Source organism: Oratosquilla oratoria, unplaced genomic scaffold (assembly GCF_046742065.1).
Source record: "Oratosquilla oratoria isolate Oo_2021 unplaced genomic scaffold, ASM4674206v1 SCAFFOLD282, whole genome shotgun sequence".
In the NCBI taxonomy this organism is placed as follows: Eukaryota; Metazoa; Arthropoda; class Malacostraca; order Stomatopoda; family Squillidae; genus Oratosquilla; species Oratosquilla oratoria.
The window spans coordinates 105,375-126,086 of record NW_027467633.1 but is presented as its reverse complement, the minus strand read 5'-3'; the positions used below and the strand labels follow the sequence as shown (position 1 = coordinate 126,086).

General features: G+C 41.7%; 1 protein-coding gene across 1 annotated transcript; it reads left to right on the top strand.

The window, feature by feature from the left end:
• The first annotated feature begins 15,410 nt into the window (after positions 1–15,410).
• On the top strand, positions 15,411–18,991 carry LOC143023037 (uncharacterized). Its single transcript, XM_076181490.1, has 5 exons — positions 15,411–16,234; positions 16,330–16,579; positions 16,663–17,088; positions 17,244–17,492; positions 17,753–18,991. Exons 1-5 carry the CDS (start codon positions 15,411–15,413, stop codon positions 18,989–18,991), a joined length of 2,988 nt encoding a protein of 995 aa, XP_076037605.1.
• Positions 18,992–20,712: the final 1,721 nt, after the last annotated feature.

Genomic DNA, 20,712 nt, shown 5'->3' with positions numbered 1-20,712 from the left:
GTGTTAGCATTTCATATATATATATTTATATATATATTATATATATATATATAATATACCAGTATCTTTTTCCACCTTAATGCAGTGGGGGGAGGGGTAAGTTTATGACATCCATGGGAAAACGGTGGTGGCATTCTTATCCCCATACTGCAGAGATAACAGTTGACACGGCTCGATGGTAAGTGGTACCGCTCTTAACAGCTAATTCAGCGATCCGAGTTCGAGTCCCACTAAGGGCTGAAAAGGTTTCAGCATCACTGCTTCGCGACCCGGCAATCCGGCTCTTATGAGCAAGGAGTTTGTGATTAAGGTCAGAGTATTATCTATGGATCGGGCCGTAAGTGAGCTCTGAGCTCTTACACAGGAAGGTAATAGCTGTCAATCATGAGTTCGACACGTGATTCAAGACCGTGGTGTATTAACAAATATACTAAATATTGCACAGTGGTTCAGCCTTTATCTACGAATTGTCTCTGAATGTAATCGAACGCTGCGTGACTGGTCTGTTGGGGTGTCACTGGGGTCCCTAACACAGCATATATGCATATAACTATGCATCCAACGCCCAAGTACAGGAGTGAGAGGAATGCTTGTTTAGCTCAGTTTTACAAAGGAAAAGGGGACAAATATGAATGTAATACTTTTCGATGGATCGATCTTTTGGGTGTAATTGGAGAGGCATATGAGAGAATGTCAATTGAGAGGACTACGAAAGGAAGAGTGGTAATTGGAAAAGAACACTGTGGGTTCAAGAAAAGTAGAGAATGTATGGGTCAGATTCTTGTGGAAGAGGGGATAAGGGAGAAGTTTATGACCAAATTATTTAGGGGGGGGGGGTTTCTTATGGCTTTAGAGAAGGCTTATGACAGGATCGACAGGAAGATATTGTGGGAGGTGTTGCAAATGTATGGTATAAGGAGAAGGGAGTCAATTTATTTTTACGTGAGTAATAAAGCTTATGTTAGGGTTGGTAGTCTCGAGAGCGAGTGGTTTGGGATGAAGGTGGGGATGCGTCAGAGTTGTGTAATGCCACCATAGTTGTTCAACGTGTACGTGGATGGGGTGGTATGGGAGATAAGTGCCTGAGTGATGGGCAGTGCAATGGAGATGGTTGGAGAGTGTGGAGGGAAGTGGGAGGTGACCAATTTGTTATTTGCTGATCACACTGCGCTTGTGGCAAGGTCAGGTGATGAGTTAAGGCAGTTAATGGCGGAGTTTTGGGAAGGTATGTAATATGAGGAAGTTGAAAATAAACGCGGGCGAAACTGTTGTTACAGGATTTACAAGGGGTAGGGGTGGAAGTGAGTTGGACGTAAGTCTTAAAGGAGACAGGCTAGAGGAAATGGATAGTTTTAAATATTTGAGCTCACATGTGGTAGGAAATGGAGAAGTGGGAGTAGAACTAATTTGTAGTGTGAAGGAAGCAAGTAAATATCTTGGGGGGGAAAGTGCAATAAAAAGTAGTATATGGAAGGAATACAAAAAGAAAAATATATGAAGGGTGATTGTGTCTATGCTACTGTATGGGCCAGAGCTTTGATTTTAAGGGAGACAGAAAGGAGGAATTGAAACGTGTTTGAAATGATGTGTTCAATCGTGGGTAGGGTCATGAGGATGGAAAGGATGAAAAATGAGGAGGTGAGGAGGAGAGCGGGGGTGGAAAGGTAGTTAACAGATAGAGTTGATGAAAGGATACTGGGGTGGTTTGGGCATGTGAAAAGAATACATGAAGAAAAACTATCAAAAAGAGTGTGGAGGCAGAGGTGTATAGAGTGAACTTGAAGCGAAGACCGAGAATGAGATGGAGGGATGGGATGAAGGGGGCCTTAAGTAAATGGATTACAAAGGTGGAACATGCCGACAGGAGACCTTTAGGTCCATATCAAGGTCGGATGCGGAAAAAACAATAATGATAAATAGATAAATGAATAAACAAATGAATAGATAAAAACTATAATAAAGTAAATAATAAAAATAAATAAAATAAATGCATAGGTATAGTTGAATAATAAACAAACAGGTAAACAGTAAATAATAATAAATTCACATATAACTAATAATAAATGAGAATCAAGCAAATAATAATAAACAAACAGACAAATGATAACAAAACAAATAAACAAATAAGATAAATGACAGTCATTACAGTATCTTGCTTAGGTGCTTATCTAAATGATTCTTAAAGCTTCGAACTGAACCACATTGCACTGCCTCTGCAGGAAGATTATTCCATTCATTAACTATACGGTTGGCGAAGTTGTTTTTACCCACTTCCAAATTAAATATATTCCCTGACAGTTTGAGACCATTGTTTCTTGTCTGATTCTCATTCAGTGTGAAATTTTGTCACTTTTGATGTTATCAATTACCTTTAGAATCTTAAAGACCTGTATCAAGTCACCTTTGAGTCTACGCTTTTTTAGGGGAAACAGATTCATATGGGTAATGTCTGTTGAGTAGAGAAGGGCGAGGGCAAAAAATAGTTATGAATATATAGTGGTTGTGTAAGGATGATAAATAGATATGACCCAAAGGGATTTATCATTGTCTTCTTTAATTACCCGTGAGTGCACTAGAAGGGAGGGTCACCATGAAATGAAGCGGTGGGGGTAACACAGCTTTGGCTATCTGGCCCTGCATTAGAGGTATTTGTTTTACTGCATTACTTTTGACCCAGGGAGTTGGTCTCATCTATTGATAGCTCACTATACTCCCCTAACCAGGAAACACCTTGGACAGGGGCACCATTATTTTTGTTGTTGATCGTGGCATGATAAAAGTTTCATTCTAGGAGCACTGTACATCCTAGCATTAGTACTCAAAACAAAATTCTTCTGTGTCTACCTTTAGCGAAAAACTTGTCTCCCCATCCCGTTTTACAGTCTTGAAAAGGTCATTTTTCCCATTATCCACTTTAATCTTTGTACCTCAGTATATATTCCTATGTTTAGTACGTGGCCAGACGGATGACCCACAATTGGCCGACCTAAATTTTTTATTGTTAATTTTTATTTCTAATTTGAAAATAGGATAAGAGATGAAAAAAAATGCATGTCATTTTATTCTATTCACCCTTCTTTCAAATATCCGCTTGGCCAATTGTCTGCTCGTCCAATTGTCCGTTGTTCAAATGTGCGGAAACAGTTTTGTACTCCGCTTCATCACTAGAAACTCACCACTTCCCCTTATTCTGCCGCCCCTTATCACTGCTGGAATAATTTGGTAAGGTGTTCGACCATGTCCTCCGCACTCGCCGGCCCGATTACCCATCTGTCTGTCTATCTGTCTGTCTATCTGTCTATCACTATTTATCTATTTATCTATCTACTTTATTTATATATTTATCCATATACTAAAAGGCTTCTCCCACCATATATGGAATGAATCCAGTCAAGGTATGCACCGCCCCACCATCCATCCATCCACCCATCCATCCATCGCTTTCCCATCCATCACCAATTTGATTCCCTTCTATCTCAGCTTGTGGATGAAGGGCCCAGTGTAGGCCTTATGGGCTCTTGCAGTCTCCTTCATTCTTATGTTCTTATGAAGGGCCCTCCCTCCTCCCCGTCCACTGTGTGGGTCAGAGGCAACCCAGCAGGCCACAGCACATCCACAGCAGGACCCGACAGCCTAAAGGTGGCGGCACACTAAGCTAGCATGCTACTTGATTTTGCTACTTCGTTTGAGTAGAAACGACTTCTGTTGCAATATTCTAGACTTCCGTAAGAACATCTCAACAATGTGTCTAACATTGGTATAGGTTTAACTTCTCTCAGTTCGTCCTTCAACTTCTCACTCTATGACGCAAGAGTAATTTGACACTTGGAAATTTGAAAAACAAAACATCGTTACCGAAGTCGTTTCTACGCAAACGAAATAGCAAAAGCAAGTAGCGTGCTAGCGAGAAATCCCTAGTGTGCCGCCACCTCAAGCTGGTTCACTCTGCTTCCCCGCCCGCCCATCCTGGACACAATCCTCATTCGGCTTTGATATAAAATACTAGAAATAAGTGCTAATATCGCCCCCAAATAATTGGACGTTTTCTTAAAAGAATATTCCCAGATGTAATCATGAAAACACTGTAAATATCTTAATGTTTTCCAAGAAAAAAGAAATTATAATCTACAAATGGATTTTTTTTTTCAGCCGTACAGACATTGATGTAATTAACTTCCTGCGAAGGTGACTGAAAGTATTGTGCTTTCGAAATATTTGGAAGCACTTTGATAACCTCATACTAATCCAATAATGTTGACAACTAATTTAGCTCGTTTGCTTGTTGTACTTGCTTACGTGTTCATTAAATTGTATCTATTTACTTGTGCATTTCTGTAGCTTTTTTGTACGATAGATTTTTTTTTAACTATAAATGAATTTTCAGCATCTGAACCATAATGCCCCGAAAGGTCTCTTGACATACTTTGACAGTGCAATCACCAACGGTCTTCGACCAATTGATAACAACATACGCATAACAGTAACCTAGAACAAGAGTCGCTTATCTAGATTCAGAGGCGGGTGGTGTCTTAGATATACCCCGTGCAAAACTTGTGCCTCAAGTAAACAGATTATCGCTGATAAGGAAATGTAAACGTTGCGGAAAAAATAACCAACAGGATAAAATTTCCATAATTTTATAGATGTCATATCTTGTGCCAGGCGAATGTATTAAAAAATTGGGCCCGGGGATTATACCCTCCCCACTCCCCTCCCTACTTTTCCTGCAAGATTTTTGTCACAGACACACTCATACACATATACATATGTATGTACGTATGCATAGATTATGGAACAAATCACTAGTTGCAACGATGTGTGTGTGTGTGTGTGTATATATATATATATATATATATATATATGTGTATGTGTGTGTGTGTGTGTGTGTGTGTGTGTGTGTGTGTGTGTGTGTGTGTGTGTGTGTGTGTGTGTGTGTGTGTGTGTGTGTGTGTGTGTGTGTGTGTGTGTGTGTGTGTGTGTGTGCAACACTGAATGGGTCCCAGTGATTAGAGATGCATTTTAACAACCACAATACACTTTGATTCTAAGCCATCAACATCGGGAGACCCAATGGGGCCACATGCAGAAATTAAAATGCGGTACTGGCGAGGACTCGAACTCAGCGATCACATGACAAGTGCCGTAGTAACTAACCAACTACGCTATCAAGAGAGATATAAGTTGAGCGCAATTTATCTTATATATTCATATGCTCGAGTTACATGAAATTTTGCATTCAACCCATCTTCACTATGATAGTACAATTGTAAGTATATAAACGCGGGAAAGTATTTATACAAAACTGAATGGGTCCCAGTGATTAGAGATGCATTTTAACAACCACAATGCACTTTGATTCTAAGCCATCAAACTCGGGAGACCCAATGGGGCTACATGTAGAAATTGAAATGCGGTACTGCTGAGGACTCGAACTCAGCGATCACATGACAAGTGCCGTAGTAACTAACCAACTACGCTATCAAGAGAGATATAAGTTGAGCGCAATTTATCTTATATATTTGTATGCTCGAGTTACATACACATACATAAAAAATTTGCGTTCAACCCATCTCCACTATGATAGTACAATTGTAAGTATACAAACGCGGGAAAGTATTTATACAACACTGAATGGGTCCCAGTGATTAGATATACATTTTAACAACCACAATGCACTTTAATTCTAAGCCATAAAAATCGGGAGACCCAATGGGGCCACATGCAAAAATTGATATGCGATACTGCCGAGGAATCGAACTCAGCGATCACATGACAAGTGCCCTAGTAACTAACCAACTACGCTATAAAGAGAGATATAAGTTGAGCGCAATTTATCTTATATATTTGTATGCTCGAGTTATATATATATATATATATATATATATATATATATATATATATATATATATATACTGATATTAACGAATGGAATAGACTTAGGAATCATGTAGTGAGCGCTTAAATTATAATTGGTTGTTTTAAGACAAGATTGGACAATTTTATGGATAAGTATGACAGGTGACGACGGACATGGAACTGCTTAGTGCTGCTTATGGTCTCTTGCAGTCTCCTTCATTCTTGTGTTCTTATGAAATTTCTGGTTCATTTATTCTTTTTCTTCCGAGTATAGGTAGGCCTGCATCTTCACCACATCCAATGAGGCCACGAAGGAGAGGATGTTGGGCGTTCAAATCCATGTGTGTATGTGTGTGTGTGTGTGTGTGTGTGTGTGTGTGTGTGTGTGTGTGTGTGTGTGTGTGTGTGTGTGTGTGTGTGTGTGTGTGTGTGTGTGTGTGTGTGTGTGCGTGTGTGTGTGTGTTTGTATTTGTGTGTGTGTGATTCACTATGGTTCACCATGGTGAATGACACACGCACAAAGGACTACAAAGACGGAGCATGCCGACAGGAGACCATTTGTTCCATAACTAGGTGGGATGCGAAAAAATATATAATAATGATAAATAAATAAATAAATAAATAAAAATTATAACAACATAGATAATAATGAATAAATAGATACATAGGTATAGTTAAATAACAAACGGGTAAATAGTAAATAATAATAAACTGATATATAACTGAAAATCAAACAAATAATAATAGACAAATAATAACAAACAAATAATATAGAATAAATGGCAGTCATTACAGCCTCTGCAATAAAAAAATAATATAAAATAAATGGCAGTCATTACAGCATCTGCAGGAAGTTTATTCCATTCATTAATTAGACGGTTGGCAAAGTTGTTTCTATCCACTTCCAAATTAAATCTATTTCCTGACAGTTTGAGACCATTATTTCTTGTCGGATTCTCATTCAGTGTGAATATTTTGTCACTAATGATGTTGTCAATTCCCTTTAGAATCTTAGTCTTGTATCAAATCATTTCTGAGTCTACGCTTTTTTAGGGAAAACAGATTCATGTTGTAGTCGATTCTCGTATGATTCATTTTTTATTTTTGGAATCAATTTTGTGACTCGCCGTTGTACTTTTTCCAAACTGTCAGTGTCTAATGAGATTCGGTGACCATACGGAAACAGCATATTCCAAGTGTGGACGAACTAACAATTGATAAAGTTTGTTAATGAGAGGTGGACTTTTGAATCGAGCGATCAGTCCTAGAATATTATTTGCTTTCTCAGAGGCTGAAAAACACTGCTTAAATGATTTTAGATCGTTACTGATAATTACGCCGAGATCCTTTTCACTATCCACTTTTGTTAGTGAATTTCCAAATAACTTGTAATCGTACTTACTGTTATTTTTACCCATGTGTATTACCTTGCTTGCATTTACTTGTTAAATTTCATATGTCAATTTTCAGACCATTGCTGTAATTTATCTAAATGTTCTTGAATATCTAATTGGTTTAAGTGATCATTTGCCATTCCGCACAGTTTTGTATAATCAGCAAATTTGGAGACAATAGGTTTCAGCCCGTGGTCTATATCATATATACTATGAATGGAAGTGGCCCAAGAACGGAACCCTGAAGAACTCCACTCGTAATGTTTTTTCATTTAGAAGTTTTGCCATTTAGAACAACTCTCTGTTTACGATCATTCAACCAATTACTAGTCCAACTTAATAGGGTACCACTTACTCCGTGTGAAGCTAATTTGGTAAGTAGTCTTTCGTGAAGGATGGTATCAAAAGCTTTTGCAAAGTCTAGATATATTCTATATTGTTTCTTCTGTCATAATTCGAGATGATTGTGTTGTAGAATTCGAGTAAGTCACACAAGAGCGTTTTCGTCTGAATCCATGCTGGATATCATTTATCAAACAATTACTTTCTAAATGATGTTCAATAGCATCTCTGATGATAGTTTCAATCATTTTTCCTACGATTGAAGTCAAACTTATAGGCCTGTAGTTGTTTGGTTTCTTTTTGACACTTTTTTGAACATGGAAATAACGTTAGCAAACTTCCAATCTCTTGGGACATCTCCGGATATGATGGATTTCTTGAAAATAATTTCTAATGGAACAACAATCTCATTTTTCGTTACCTTTAAGATTCTTGGATGCCAACCGTCAGGTCCTGGTGTTTTATTAAATTTGAGTTTCCCTATACACCTTTTAATTTTTTCTTTTGTTATATTTACCGTAGTAAGTTCACCCTAGATTTTTCACATGTTTCAGTTTGGAGTTTACTTTCAGTTATTTCGTTTACGAATACTGACCTATAACAATTTATCAAAATATCACACATTCCTTCATTTGAATATTCAAGTTGACCTTCAACAGATAATAGAGGGCCAATGTGATTCCTAATACCCTTTTTTCTCTAATGTAACTATAGCATTCTTTGGGATTATCTTTGAATTTATCAGCGATATTCATTTCATATTGTCTTTTTCGTTTTCTTATTGTCCTTTTTAAATCTCTCTATATTATCATATAACTTTGATAGTCATTAGGTGCACCCGAGCACTTGTATTTCTTACAAGCCTGTCTCTTTTTAGCAATACTTTTTTTTCGGTTTCTTTGTCAAGCCATTTTGGTCGAGCTTGATTTGAGGGGCGTCTGTCCTTAAACGGGATGACAGTATGAATCATCTTAGTAAGCGTATTTTGAAACCTTTCCCACATCTGATCTTCAGGTCTTTCGCTTAATTTTGCCTCCCAATCTGTAGGCTGAAGCTCCTATGAACTGAGATTTACTGAAATCGGATATTTTAGAAACACAAGTATCTATTCTAAAATTTCTTAGCAGTTTGAATCTAAGTTGTGATCGCTATTTGCAATAGTTTCACCAACTTCTACATCGGTTATCATGCTATCGCGGCTAGTGATCAATAAATCGAGTAAGTTTCCATGCCTTGTGGTCTCTTTTACATTCTGAGCTAAGTAGTTGTCACCGAGAAAATCTATCAAGCGACTACCTATATGGCCATGTTCTAGGGTCATCCAATCAATTTCAGTAAGGTTGAAATCACCCATTATCAATAAGTCCCGGTTGCAGAAACTAAACGGTTCTTGAAACAACAGTTTGTCATCTGCTAATGATAATGTTTTTGGCCTATATATCACACCTACATTCATTTCTTGTCCATTTCTTTGGGTTAATTCCACCCACAAACTACCATATCCATCCTGTTTCACTTTCTCTAAAACACAGGCATAGACATTGCTTTTAACGTAGGGCAGAACACTCCCACCTTTCTCGTGGTTTCTATCCTGATGAAAGTGTTTAAATCCCGCAATATTAAATTCAGCTTCAAAATCTTTAACATTTAACCATGTCTCGGTTATTCCTATCATATCAAGATTTTCGCTTTTGACATACGCCTGGATTTCTTGGAATTCCTATATGACCGATCTATGGGTAATGCTGTGACTTTACACGCACACACACGCCCAACTCCTCGCTCACGAGAGTTGGAGTAACGACTCGCATTGCAGCGATACTGAAAATTTTTCAACCCTGGACGGGATTGGAGCCCGGACCGCATTAGTGGCAGCCTCTCTCTCTCTCTCTCTCTCTCTCTCTCTCTCTCTCTCTCTCTCTCTCTCTCTCTCTGTGTGTGTGTGTGTGTGTGTGTGTGTGTGTGTGTGTGTGTGTGTGTGTGTGTGTGTGTGTGTGTGTGTGTGTGTGTGTGTGTGTGTGTGTGTGTGTGTGTGTGTGTGTGTGTGTGTGTGTGTGTGTGTGTGTGTGTGCGCGCGCGCGTGCCTCCGGACAATTCCCTTCGGTTAAGAGACCTCCTTGGTCAAACATTGAACAAACGAGTAGAATTTCGCAAATAGTCGCCACGGACTGAAAGACACAATTACCTGGTACAGCAGTTCAGCTTAATGACGAGGGTCTCAGCCTCCTCAGCGCTCGTTAAGGAACACCATGGAAAGACCAGGAGGGGATGTAGACCAGATGTGGCACGAGAAAAGTCCCGGTCTGGAGGGAGCCTGGGGCTGACACGGTCTGACTGAATGACTGAGTGAATGACTTATTAAGTGACTGATAAACTAACTGACTGAGTGAATGACTGACTTAGTGACTGAGTGACTGACTGATTAACTGACTGAATAAATGAATGACTGATTAACTGACAGAACGAATGACTGAGTTAATGACTGGCTGACTGATTAACTGACTAACTGAGTGAACGGCTGATTAACTGAGTGAATGACTGACTGACTGATTAACTGACTGGATGAATGAATGGCTGATTAACTGACTGACTGACTGAGTGACTATCAACGTATGTCGACAGTGCGACGAGACCTGGCTGTTACTTAATAGACCATTCATAAAATTCTATATATTTTGATTTTATATATGAATTTGTAAATGTATACATTTTTGTTCATTTATGTATCTTTAAAATCGTATAAAACTAAACCAATATGTTTCTATATTGATAAGTTGATCATTTTAGCCATCTATTGATTTATAATTCCCTAAGTGTAATAAAACATATATATGTAAATATATAAATGTACATCTATAAATTCATTGTACACGTGTCTAGATTTACATTTTTTACCTTTTTGGATTTACAGATGCTTGCTGGCCGAAATGTAGGACGTCCTTACTTGCGGCTAAGGGAATGGCGGTTCGAACCCTGCCACCGGTAAGTTCAACTAAGAGTATTGTTAATTAAATTCCACGCTACAAAGTACTCTATAAGGGGCACCGTCCTAGACTCCTGATGGCGTTAAATCAAATCAGTCAACTTTAATATATCAATTGATTATTCTATTTGCAAATATTTTCTATATTTCCATGTATAAAATTTTAAAATAAATATTTCCAAATTTTAATTTTGACTGATTTATCCATTTCTTATATATATTTTATTTAGTTGATGAGATATTTTTCAACTTTCAAATGGTTTAGTATGTCTAACATGATAAATAATTTATTAATATGTGATAACATTGAATATAATCTGTCATCAGGCGACTTTGTTTAATCTTTATTTCTTTATTTATCATTTACTATTTTTATTTATTTATCTTTATTTCATTTTCCATGTATGAAAACCTTAAACAAATATTTCCAAATATTAGTTCTATTTCACTGATTGACTCATTTTCAGATATATCTTATTTGGTTGAACTTCTTTTCAATTTTCTGGTATTTAACGCAATTAAATGATAAATAATTTCATAATTGTGTGGAAGCACATCAAATAGAATTTGATTGCCGCCGGGCGATTTTATTCAGCTGAGGGGAATCCCTCGTCGCCTTTTCTAATTTTTACTTCACTTTCTTTTATTCTTTCTTCATTTTCCTTAATTTAATTTTTTTTCAGTTGTCTATTCTTTTCTATTCTTATATTTCAATTTCTTCTTAATTCTTCATCCTTTCTCTTGGCTACCAACTTTTTCTTCACTTTTCTTCTTTCAACTTTATTTCTATTTTTTCTCAATTATTTCTCCACTTTTTCTGCTTCCTCGGTCTGTTGCCTTTCTTTGGGGCTTCGGCAGCTGTTGGCGGCGGCTTCGAGTCGCCCTCCCACTGGGACCTGAGCGAGGGGACACGCCGCTGTCCCCTGTCGTCCTCCCCTCGAGGATGACCTCTGCCTTGGGCCCTTCTGTTGCCCTTCGGTGGTGATGCTGCCGTTCTCCTCTCGTAGCCCCCTCTGTTTCCCCGGTCCCTCGCTTCTGCCGGAGGTGGAGGGTGAGGTAGTGCTCTTCTCGCGTCCTCCTTCTTCGGCCCCTTCAGCGGCGTTCTCTCGGCTCCCGAGTTCCTAGACGCCTTCTCTAGGATCCTCGCGTAGGTCGTGGGTCCTTCCCACACGACAGGCCTGGGGACGACGGTCTCTGGGGAGGGACGGGGTAGAGGTCTCGGCGCCTCTGGCCTCCAGCCCGACCCGGGGTGTCCCCAAGCGCTCCGGGTAGCCATCTGGGCATATGACGGAGGGGTCGGTGGTGGGGAGGCTCTTCTCGTCACACGAGCCTCCGAGGTAGGCAGGAACGATCTCTTGGGAGGAACAGGGTCCGCAGCCTTGACTTCGGGCGCCTGTGGCCACTTGTCGTCTTCGGCTGGGCCCTGGGAGGACGGTGACTTCTCTTCGTCGTTCTTGTCCCGGACCGAGCTTTCTTCTAGTTCTTCTTCTAGGTCCTCGGAGAACGCAGACCACTCGTCCATGTCCCGAACCCAGGCGCCTTCGGGTTCTTCTTCTTCATGGGACGGAAGTACGCTTGTGGTCTGGACGAGGTCTTCGTTAGACTCCTCAGGGGCATCCTTGGCCTCTCGAGGGTCGTCCTCCTCATCCTGAGCGTCGATGGAAGTGGTTTCCCTCGTTGAACCATCCCCATTCCTCCTCCACTCATAGTTCTACTCTATCCTTCACTTCCTCCCACTCCTCACTCAGTTTCTTCTTGTACTCCTCCATTTCTTTCTCATTTAAGCAGTTCACTCGAAGCACCTCACTATCTTTTGTCCTTTTCCTCTTTCTCCATCTATCCTCCACTCTCAACTTACCTTCCACCAAAAAATGATCTGATATTCACCCACTCTCTCCCCTTAGAACGTGTACATTCTACCACCCTTCCATCCACCACCCTCTCCCATGTGTACTTATGCTTGACTTTCTTCCTAAACACTTCTGTATATGCTATCATCAAATCTCTTTCAAGACACATCTCCACCATCAACTCTCCACTACGATATTTTCTTGGAACTCCACACTTATATATGTATATATATATATATATATATATATATATATACAGTATATATATATATATATTATATATATATATATATATATATATATATATATATATATATATATGTATGTATGTATAATAAAAAGACATATGGGAAATAAGAGATGTACTGAGGTTGATTTGGCAGAATGACTAGTTGTAGTTCACGACGTATGCCACACCCTGAACGGACTACTTGGAGCGCAGGCACTATAGTATATATATATATATATATATATATATATATATATATATATATATATATATATATATATATATGTATATATATATATATATATCAGGCGAGGATCCAGGGGGGGGGCTGAGGGGGCTGAAGCCCCCCCCAAATTTGTTCTTCCATGAATCATTGTAAGGATTTCATTTAATCGATTTTAGTACTTTCTGGTCAGCCTCTGCGCTATTAGATGGGTTGAGCGACACGACTCGGTCATTGTGTTTATGGAATTCCTGCCAGTTATTGCCGTCTTTCTGGAGAACGAGAGCAACTCGGACGCGACGGCGGGACTACTACTAATAGCAATCCGAGAGCCGCGCTTTCTGATTGGTCTCGCCGTCGCTGAGTCTGTGCTAGAACATAAGAACATAAGAACATAAGAAATAAAGGAGACTGCAAAAGACCATAAGGCCTACACTAGGCAGCTCCGTATCCATCACCACCTGTCGTCCCCATCCATAAAGTTGTCTAATCGTTTTTTAAAACAACTGATAGTTTCAGCGCTTACTACGTGGTTACTAAGTTTATTCCATTCATCGACCACCCTATTTGTAAACCAATTCTTGCCTATTTCCTTCTTAAATCTAAATTTGTCCAGTTTATACCCATTACTGCGAGTCCTGCCCTGTTGTTTTATTATGATGACCTTGTTTGCATCACCCTTGTTATAGCCTTTGATCCACTTGAACACTTCTATTAGATCACCCCGCACTCTGCGTCTTTCCAGAGAGTGTAAGTTTAGGTGCCTAAGCCTCTCTTCGTAAGGCAAATTTCCGAGTCCTTGTATCATTTTGGTCATTCTTCTCTGTACTGATTCTAGTGAATTTATGTCCATTTTGTAGGACGGGGACCAAAACTGTACCGCATAGTCAAGGATGGGTCTAACTATCGCTAGATAGAGTTTAATAATTACCTCTGCACTTCTATTTGTTACCGTCCTAGCAATGAAGCCTAATGCTCTGTTTGCTTTATTTCTGGCGCTAATGCACTGCTTCCTGGTTTTAAGGTCCGGACTCACCAGAACTCCCAAGTCCCTCTCGCACTCAGATTTTTCTAAAAACGTGTCATCTAAGTTGTATCTAAGTTGTATCTAGCTCACACTGTGGAGCCGAGCCGAGCCCTGCAGTCCCCTATGGTCGATCTAGTCTCAGCGTAAGCTAGGATTGGTGATGTGGTGACGCATCCAAACAAGACCCGGGAAGGTGCACTGACCAGCTTCCAGAACATCTTCAAGAAGGCAGAGGGGCTCCTCCAGGAGATCGGTTCATCACATGACACCATTCCTGTACCTCGAGTTTGCAAGCGCCAAATGCAGCGAGCGAATTTACTCTTCCAGAAGCTGAGGGAGTATTACCGAAGATCTGTATATGCAGCGGCGGCGCCACGAATTTTTAGTTGGGGAGGCTAAGGGGGGGGGGGCCTGAGCAAATTTTTGGTGGGACTAATAGTAATATGATAATACACATATATTATCCTCATTTCAGAAGGGGAGGAGGTTAATGGTTGGGCTAGCACTGATGGCTGACAAATTTTTAGACCTGGCAATTAAAAATTCCACTTAATAAAATTATTTCAATGAGTGTTTTAAATTTTCAATTTGCTCATTTCAGTTTGGGGGGGGGCTAATGGGGGGGCTGGCCACTTTTCCAAGCCCCCCCCCCCCCGGGCGCCGCCACTGTGTATATGTCCCATTCCTCGACCATGTATTGACTGAGCTGCAGACCCGGTTCGGGAATGATACTATTCCTGTTGGCTTCAAGATCAAGAATCTGCTCAGCAGCGCTGACGGAGATGTTGCTGCTGTACTGGAAGCGGCAAAGGTTTATGAGGCTGACATCGAGACCTTGAGCCTCGTGAAGGTGGAAGCAGAGTGCTGGTATTCAACAACAATGAAGTTCGAATCCATTGGAGATGCCCTTGCCCACGCCCAGACCCGAATGTATCCGAACCTGGCCAAGCTCCTCCGAGTTTTGATCACGCTCCCAGTCTCGAACGTAGAGGCCGAGCGTTCATTTTCAACCCTGAAGCGACTGAAGACCTACCTAAGGAATACTATGGGTCAAGATAGCCTCAACGGCCTGGCGCTACTCGGCGTTTACAATGAAATCAATATTGAAATTGTCACAGATCACTTGTGACTCGTAAAAATTTGGCTGAATTTATACATATACATAAACAGCTCATTAACTAATACATCAATTACAGTTTGAAGAAACTAAGTGGTTTGCGAGAGTATCACCAATTTGCGTAATCGAAGTTCGAAACTCTGAAGCATCAAATACCAAGACTTGGAAACTCTGAAGCTTCAAACCTCCGAAACTTCGAAACTCAAACTCCGAAGCGCGAAGAGTGGAGGAAGGGAGAATGACCAGAATGGACAGTCAAGAATCGACACAGCTGGTGAAAGATTCTGACATAAATGGCGCCCATCGTGGGGCCTTCTTGTGCGTTATTCACATTCTGGCAGTAAAACTTTTATTGTAACATTGAAGTTGATTACAGAAGTGTGAGAGCCATGTCCGTGCAGGAATTGACGAGTGAGGCGGAAACCCTGGGGTATAAGGATACTGAGGAAATCCGGGAGTACGTCCGAAAACGGCAACAGCAACTTCGGGACGACAGAGCGCAGGAACGAGAGTTCGAGAAACTAAAGTTGGAACATGAAAAGGAGAAACGGCTGCATGAGAAGGAGATGCTACAGCTCAAACTTTCCCAACCTCAGACCGATGGTACCAGCTCGCCAGGTGTCAACCCTGTTGCTCACACCCAGTTCTCTACACACCGGCTCAACATTCCAAAGTATGAGGTAGGTCAAGCGATTGAGCCTTTTATTGACAGGTTCCAGATGGTGGCGACTACGTACAAATTGAGCGAAGATGTTAAGAAGGTCGAGTTTATGAACCTCTTCGACGGGAAACCTCTCGACATCATCCACCGTCTTGACTCCTCAATGCGAGATTATGAAGGTATGAAGAAAGCATTACTTCTAGCTTATGGTAAGACATTGGAGGATGCGCGTGACCAATATCAGCGAGCTATGTTGCAGGATAAGGAGACGGTAGCCCAGTTCTGCGCTAGATTGAAGAGTTACTTGGACCATTGGATGGAAAAGGACGAGACTCCGCAGACTGTCGAGGGTCTGCGCGACTTGATGCTGCGCACCCAGCTGGAAAAGTCGTGTCCCACGGAGCTGGTGGCTAAATTCAAGACACAGAAAGTAAAGGACCTCCAGCAAATGACTGACCTGGCCGACGCACACTTCGCAGCTTACGGGTACCACACGAGGAAACAACTTCACAAGAAGTTGCCTCCCCCTGTACATTCTCAGACACCACAAGGGTCTAACACGCAAGCCCAACACCACAATAAGTTACCAGTCATCTCCACAGCAGTCGAAACCACAAAGATTTACTCAATCTTTTTTTTCCTCACAGCCAACCACAGCAAGTGAGGAACCAGCCCTACTCTCAAGGTGGTTGGAAGGGTCACAAGGGTCAGAAGAATCAGCACGCTGCAGCAGCAGCAGTACACCACGGAGGAGCACCTGAAGAATTTTCCCCAAAGGTTATTCCGCAAGAAGTGTGTGTCACCGCCGGTTCCGTGTCAACTCCCCAACACGTGTACTTATCAGCTGCATTGAGTTCTAGTCTTAGAGGTACAGGGCTCCTGGTTCAGCCTGGCAAGGTAAATGGTGTCACCGCGGAAGTCTTAAGGGACAACGGATCGACGGGGTGTTGTGTCAAGGAGAGGCTTGTAACGCCTGACAGTTACACTGGAAATTATGTAACCGTGAGTCTTATCAACGGGACTCGGGTGATCTGCCCCTTAGCTACGGCTCACACGAAGACACCACCCAAACCTGTGCAGCGGCGGTTACCAGAGGAGCCGCCAGAGCAACCAACCAGGACAAACCTTTGATACTTTCATCTGTTTCAGATCTTGCAAATAGTGAGGACGTAGTTGCCGAGCAAACGACCGATCCCACACTTGCCATGGTTTGTAAGAAGGTTCTAGAGGGACATTGCAGAACTTCTCGGGGAACGGAAACCAGATTCCTTAAGAAAAGGGGAAGACTTTATCGCAGTACGGTGTATCCAAGCGGGGACTCGAGACTACAGTTCGTCGTTCCAGAGAAGTACCGCCTGGCAGTGTTTAAGCTGGGTCATCATGCTGCACTAGGTGGACACATGGGAGTACAGAAAACTCAAGATAGAATTCAGTCTCAATTTTTCTGGCCTGGGATAGGCAGAGAGATAGTGAGGATGATGAGGTCATGTGACGTATGTCAGAAGACTACAGATCGCGGCCGAGTGAAGCCTGCACCACTCTGATCTCTGAGCCATTCCAGCGAGTGGCTGTGGACATCGTTGGACCTATCATTCCAAGGGCAGCTGACGGAGCCAAATACACCCTTACCTGCGTGGGCTTCGCGACGAGATGGTCTGAAGCAGTACCCCTTCGCAATATTGAAACCATAACTGTCGCCGAAGCAATGTTCGAAATCTTTTGTCGCGTGGGCATTCCTAAGCAAGTATTGTCCTACCGGGGGAGCCAGTTCACTTCAGTCATGATGGAAGAGTTGCTGAGGCTACTGGCTGTAAAAGGGCTCAGGACTACCCCTTACCACTCTGTGAGCGTTTCAATGGCACCCTCAAGAAGATGCTGAAGCGGATGGCAACAGAGCAACCTAAGGAATGGCCACGATTTATCGCCCCTCTACTATTCGCCAACCGCGAAGTACCCCAAGCTTCACCACAGTTCTCACCATTTGAGTTAGTCTACGGCGGGTCAGTTCGTGGTCCTCTGCAAGTACTGCGAGAACTCTGGGACTAAGAAGAGCCTGACCCCGCAGTGAAGACAACTTATGCATATGTGCTGGACTTGGCCGAACGACTACGAGAGACCTGTGAAGTAGCAAAGCAAGAGCTACTGAAAGCTAAGGAAGTTCAGAAGACGTACTACGACAAGAAAACTAAGCTGAGGATCCTCGAGGAAGGAGACCAGTGCCTCCTCCTTCTACCCACCGCGCACAACAAGTTGCTGTCGCAATGGCAAGGACCTTTTGAAGTAGTCAAACGTCTCAATGATTTGAACTACTTGGTGCAAGTGGGACCAGACCAAAAGAGGTTCCACATTAATATCCTGAAGAAATATTACACACCTCAAGTTACATGTTCGGCAGTTGGTCAAGAATGTTTGCTGAATAGGGGAGATCGTGTGCTATCACCTGAACAGTACGAGTGTCTGCAGATTGTCGAAGGCCAGTTTAAGCAATCGCAGATGGTCTCTGCTGCCGTGGTTATACCAGAGGTTGAGGAATTGACAGATTGCGCACCCCTTACCCGTGAAGCTATTCAAGGCGAAACGGTGGAGGATGTGCAAGTACCTCCGAGGCTTGGTCCAGAGCAGAAGAGACGTATAAATTCTATTCTCCAGCGACATTCAGCAGTGTTCTCCGATAAGCCTGGAGTCGCCAAGGTGGATTGCCACGAAATACAGCTGACGAGCAGCGTACCCGTCAGATTGAAGCCATACCCGATACCCATTCGTCTGGTGGATGCGGTCAAGAAGGAGATAGACAACATGGAAGCTGCAGGCATCATAGAGAAGTCATCGTCTCCCTACTGCAGTCCTATAGTCGTTGTACGCAAGAAGTATGGAGGTGTACGAATCTGTGGAGATTACCGCGGAGTAAATGCAGTAACCCAGGTGGATGCAGAGCCAATGAGCAATCAGCAGGAAATATTTGCAAAGGCCGCCAACTCCAAAATCTTTTCCAGGATGGATTTGGCGAAAGGATTCTTCCAGATTCCGCTGGAGGAGAGAAGCAAACAGGTCACGGCAGTCGCAATACCCAACGGACTTTACCAGTTCAAAGTACTACCTTTTGGACTTACCAACTCCCCAGCAGGTTTTAACTGTGCCATGCGTCAAGTTCTGCGCGGCATCCATGGAGTGGAAGCTTTTGTGGACGATATACTCATCCACTCTTCTACCTTCGAGGAACATCTGGAGATCCTGGAGAAGGTACTTAAGAGACTTAGTTCAGTGAATATGACAGTCAAGCCGTCTAAATGTGAACTTTTCCAACAGTAAGTACAGTTCCTGGGACATACCTTAGGCGAAGGACGATGTGGATGCCAGAATAGCAAGATAATGAAGATCAAGAATGCATCTCGGCCGACCACGAAGAAACAGGTCCGATCGTTCTTGGGACTTGTGGGCTACTACCGCAGGTTCATTCCGAATTTTGCTGTCCTCGCCTTGCCACTCACAGAGCTTCTCAACAAGAATGCTCCTAATAAGTTGACATGGAGGCCTGAACAGGAGGAAGCGTTTACGATGCTTAAGAACCTCCTCTGCAAGGAGCCGATACTTCAACTACCGGGCTTCAACCAGCCTTTCATCCTCCGGACCGATGCGTCCCAAGAAGGCATTGGAGCTATCCTGATGCAAGAAAGGGATGGGGATATTTTTCCTGTTAGTTATCATAGTAGGAAGCTGAAGCCAGCGGAGTTGAACTATAGTGCGGTGGAAAAGGAGTTGCTTGCAGTTGTAGAGGGCATCAAAAAGTATTATTATTTCCTCTACGGAGATAAATTTATTTTAGAGACTGATCACTTGCCTCTTTCGAGCCTTAGGACCTCCAAGAACGCCAACGCCCGAATCATGAGGTGGGCATTGTACCTCCAGCAGTTCAACGTGGTCATCCGGTACATCAAAGGAAGTTCAAATGTTGGAGCTGACCTGATGTCCCGACTGCTCGAGAAAGACGTAAAAGTGTAGTAATTGTACTTTTATAGAATATTATAGTTGTGCAGTTAGATTTCAATTCAATTACATATCAGTGTCTCTATGTAATTATTACTGGAGTAATTGGTTAGACATTGCGTGGAGCAATATCTTTTTGTGTGGGCGAGTGTCACAGATCACTTGTGACTCGTAAAATTTGGCTGAATTATACATATACATAAACAGCTCATTAACTAATACATCAATTACAGTTTGAAGAAACTAAGTGGTTTGCGAGAGTATCACCAATTTGCGTAATCGAAGTTCGAAACTCTGAAGCATCAAATACCAAGACTTGGAAACTCTGAAGCTTCAAACCTCCGAAACTTCGAAACTCAAACTCCGAAGCGCGAAGAGTGGAGGAAGGGAGAATGACCAGAATGGACAGTCAAGAATCGACACAACTGGTGAAAGATTCTGACAGAAATAGACAGTGTAATCAGTGTATTTGCCCCCCCCCAAAAAAAAAAAACAAAAAAAAACAGGAGGCTGATGTTCGTGTGAGATCCCATGAACAATGCTATGTGTTATTAATGTAATTTAAATACTTTTATTAACAGGTTCAGAAGTTCATACACGTTTTTGTTTGTATTTCTGTTTTTGAAGCTACTTCTATTTTTTATTACTTCCATGAGTCCATGTGCACTAACACTACACACGGATCCTACAATAATTTCTGTCTATGCGAGAGTATACGTGTGCCAGTGCCTTATCACTGACTAGCACAAGCGTGTAACAATATAAAACGAATATCTATTCTATTATATATGTCTAAAATACAGAAAAATCTGAAAAACCTTATTAAGTATACTCCAGACTTCTGATACATCAGACAACTCAAAGGAATTCAGGTTAGCCCCCCCCCAAATTCTTATCCTGGATCCGCCACTGATATATATATATATATATATATATATATATATATATATATATATATATATAATATATATATATATATATATATATACATACACTATTTTTTCCTAGTAAAAATACAGATAATGTTCGTAGTTGATCAACCATCA